General features: G+C 43.6%; 1 protein-coding gene across 1 annotated transcript in view; it reads right to left on the bottom strand.

The window, feature by feature from the left end:
* The window catches only part of slc25a33 (solute carrier family 25 member 33), an 8,908-nt gene extending 5,256 nt beyond the window's left edge, over window positions 1-3,652 (bottom strand). Inside the window, exons 1-2 of the mRNA XM_035656466.1 lie at window positions 3,438-3,652; window positions 1,408-1,581 (exon numbers count right to left, since the gene is read on the bottom strand). Of these exons, the coding sequence (XP_035512359.1) occupies window positions 1,408-1,581; window positions 3,438-3,478 (215 nt within the window). The 5' untranslated portion in view covers window positions 3,479-3,652. The remainder of the gene's footprint in view (window positions 1-1,407; window positions 1,582-3,437) is intronic.
* Window positions 3,653-4,093: the final 441 nt, after the last annotated feature.

Here is a 4,093-nt window from a genome sequence, read left to right as displayed (position 1 = left end):
CTAAAAGAATAATGAAAACAGATTCACACGTCACATGATTGTGGACAAACAACTAGGGGCCGAAACTACATTCATTATGCATTAGGAAAAAGAAATAACTTTTAGGCTAATGATTGTTTAGTCTGGAACCGTTTGAAGTAGAATTTGGGACTGAGGGAAATATTTAATTTCAGACCCTGCCTGCAATCCTCCCAAGTGTTACACCAGTCCTGTTCCAATGAACTGGGTTGGTAGTTTGTACACTGAACCCGGTCCCCTCTGCAATGCTCAGCTTGTCACGTCAGCCACATCCCCACAGAGTTCTTTTAACTCTTTGTAGGCAGTGAAATTCATCCTCCAGATGACCGTCTGGTCTGCCTGGGGCCAAGCAAAGGGGGGGGGGGGTATAACTGCAATTTGTGTTCGTTTCTGTAATGCAGACCTGTCTTTCAAGCAGTCTTCACGCATTCCACTTCTCTCCTACTGATATACACCTCCCTCTTCTCAAACAATGAGTTTCGAACAAATTAATAGCCTCGTCATTGAAACCTCTTCTAAAGGTTTTGATGGCTGGAGAAGGGATTTGAAGTCCATAATGGACTTTTTTTTTGCATATTTTACATAAATATAAGCCTATAAATGGCCTAAAAAAATAAATGTATACCAACTAAAATAACTTTTAAAAAAATGGCAAAAGACCTGCAGAAAGGAGGGGAAAAAAAATGTCTAACGGCATTAGTAACTTTCCAGTCTACAGCTACAGCAGACACCAGTCCAGACCGGTTCATTTGTGGCCCCTGTCCTCAGTGTAATATAACACTGATACAGCACCCTGGTTAAAACCTTCCCTCCTTTTTGGCACGCTACTTCTAGTCTTCCCCAAGCTAAGCAGATAGAGTCATACAAGAGCTTTTTTTTCCACAGACACCACAAAAATCTGGTTTTATGCCTTTCTGCCTGGTGGAAAAGGATGTTTTGTGCTGACCCAAACAGCTGGTTAAAGACACTGAATACAAGCAGGATACAGTGTGTACTTAATCCTCACTCTATGTAGGGCGAGATTAGAGGACTTGATTTTAAGACTACGAAAGCAGAAATCAAATGAAAAGCTGTTTCCATGAACTGAAGCACAAGAAACACACAGGTCCTTATACAACTGTTCCACACAAAAACGGTTATTTTGTAAACACATGCCTAAACAGTTAGGTATTCTCAGGGTAAACCTCAGTAGGACGCCACCAGGCAACTACAAGCCTCAAACTACCAATTATGCCAGTCCCGACAAGGCCGTTGTGATAAACAGCTAAGAGCACCAGCTGTGAGGAGGGAACATTTTGTCCCTTTGTTGTCAAGTAGAAAAATACAAATGCCTCTAGGGAAATCTCACACAGCACGTTTGCCTAACAACAACATAAGCAAATATCTTACCTCAGGACCTGCAGCAGCCCCGGTGTAACAGGCCCCGGTCGGATAACCCCAGTGCCACTTAGGGTGCCCAGCTGGACCTGGAAGACGGGTCTGAGGGTGAGGCCAGAGGACTGCAACCGCGTCTTCAACACCTCCAGGGGGCAGGTCATGATGGCTCCCACCGTACCACTACATCTGGAAATTTAACACATAAGAATTAGGATTATGGATCTTGGGGTGCCTAAAAGCTTGCAAACAAATTATGCAAAGTCCCACTGCTCATTACATGTATGCTCTAATAAATGTAACACAGTGGCTGACCTGCTCAGAGAACTGTGGTTCGGTTATTTATAAGGCTATTCATATCTGCTTTGACTGAGGAGTGTTTTTTTTCCTTCCATCATAACACAGACCCGGGAGCTACTGGCAAGTGTAATGAACAATTATGGTCAAAGAGCAGTCTCTCTGCTCTGCAGCAGAAATACTGCGGAGTTAATCCGAGACATCTGGTGCACAGGGTTTACCATCTCAGACCCTCTAACAGTTCACAGAAATACTGTTTTTACAGCATGTTTCATAGTTCAGCATGGGCCATTCATTCATTTAGTTCTTAACAATGTGTCACTGTGTCTGTAACCTTGTCTGTGACAAGCTTAGACGTCTGGGACAGATTACACTAAGCCTCTGTAGTGTCTAAAGGACAGAGTCAAACATCTTTACAGGAGTAATACCTGACCCAATCGTCCATTGACTGATCATTAGTAACCTATGATGGTTGGAAATCAGAGAGAAAATTACACCCTGGATTAAGTGTTCCACCTCGCATACCCTAATCTGACAAACACATGTAACCCTGTTGTAATAGTGTGCCGGGCAGTTGTTGTGGCCATGACCTCTGACCACACAGATAAGACATTTAGGAGGATGGGTGGAAGAGTAAATGACAATCATACTTTTCATACTTACTATTACTATAAAATTACAGTGTGTAGATAATGTATTGGTCAAGATATAGTTTATAAAACCGACAAAAGTCTGCTGGCTTTCTGTTTAACTGTTGACTCCAGAGGTAAACATGCACCCTCGATAAAGTTCACATTGCATGTTTTAATACTGCCTTTGAAATGATTCAGTTCAACTCAAAACATGAGTGGACATTTTTATACATTTGACTTATTTCTCATTAAAAAAAAATAAATAATTACAACGTAGAACCAAAACGAGTTAATAACCTAAAAGGCTGAAACACTTCAAGGGTAAAATGGCGTCATTTTAAAGTAGCCGGTGTAGTTTAAATGTGACCTCAACATAAACTAGAGGCCATCCAGCTCGACACTGCACATTATGATACTGGGGGGGGGTTGTTTTAAAATAGCAGTCTTCAGCCAGGTGATGGAGGACTGCCGGCACCGCTAGCACGAAGCTGTAGCTGCTGTTAATGTTGTTAAAGGTCCAGTGTTATGTAACACCAGAGGACAGCTACAGGCTACAGGCTACAGGACAACCACTGGCGGGAGAATACGCCTACTCTCAGTGTCCAGACACACCGTGCAGCGTTGGGTTTAACACAGTTTATCCTTTAAAACACCACGTTTGTATGAAAACGACCTTCTGTCCAAACAACGAGCAGCGGTGTCGTGCTAACTAGCGGTGGCGTCAGCCGGCTAGCCAACTTCCGCACGGATGTAAACTCAACCAGCGGGTTTAAGGAAATAAAATGTGTTCATTTCTCGACAACGCTGACTCAACTGATAGTCACTGCTTCCCCCTAGTCATTTTACACGACAAATAAGTGAACCAGTGTAGAGAACAGATGTTAAACTAACTAACTAGCTGCCTCCGAAAGATCGCGTTGAGCTAACACGAGCTAGCTATCCGTTAGCACGCCGGCTATCGGCTCTAAAACCTCCGTCAGAAGTACGAACAGTTTGGCTTCATACAGGCTCCGAGACCAACTTATGTGACTCAGCAAACACCAGGTAACCTAAGGTGTTGTCGCATTAAGCTCCGAGCTGTTAAAGCTTTGTTAAAAGGACGTAACTTTAACTTACCCCCCAGCGAACAGATGCAGCAGCGTGTCTTTCTGTGCCATCTTCTCGCTTTCTGTCTCCTTTCAAACAGCCACCATCACTCGTGTCGTGCCTCTGTGTTGAAACTAAATAAATAAATCGCCTTTTTGTACCGGAGGCACGGTGAGCGCAGAGCGACGTGTGTCTGATCCCGGTGCTCCCGGCCCGGTGGCGCTGTCAGCGGAGGGGGGGCTGCGGGCTGACCTCAACAGCTCCTCGCGGTGACGTCAGAGGGCCGGACGGGGGTGTTGTCCGTGACGTAGGAACATGTGCTCCTCACCCGGCGCCTCGTCCCGTTTCATGTTGTTACCCAATTCTGAGGAAAAACAACCCGAGAACAACACTTTGAACCTCGGAGTCCCTCCTGACCTTCACCGGTTTCAGTGGGAGATTAAATGTTTGGTTTTTTTTAAACAACAATATTCTTTTAGCTGCATTCATTCATTCATTCATGGTGGGATTGATTCTGAGTTATGTAATGCAGTGGTTCCTTAAAGGACCCCTTTTTTATCATTTAGGAAACTAAATAACTGACTATGTAATATATATTATGGACATTTTATATTATATTAAAAACTGTACAATTAACCCAAATAATGAACTCAGTAACAAGTGATTTGGATGAATTTTGGGCAGAT

The sequence above is a fragment of the Morone saxatilis genome, unplaced genomic scaffold, assembly GCF_004916995.1.
Source record: "Morone saxatilis isolate NCDOM2014 unplaced genomic scaffold, NCSU_SB_2.0 Contig15, whole genome shotgun sequence".
In the NCBI taxonomy this organism is placed as follows: Eukaryota; Metazoa; Chordata; class Actinopteri; family Moronidae; genus Morone; species Morone saxatilis.
The sequence above is the reverse complement of the archived record's forward strand: the minus strand, read 5'-3'. Positions and strand labels throughout refer to the sequence as shown.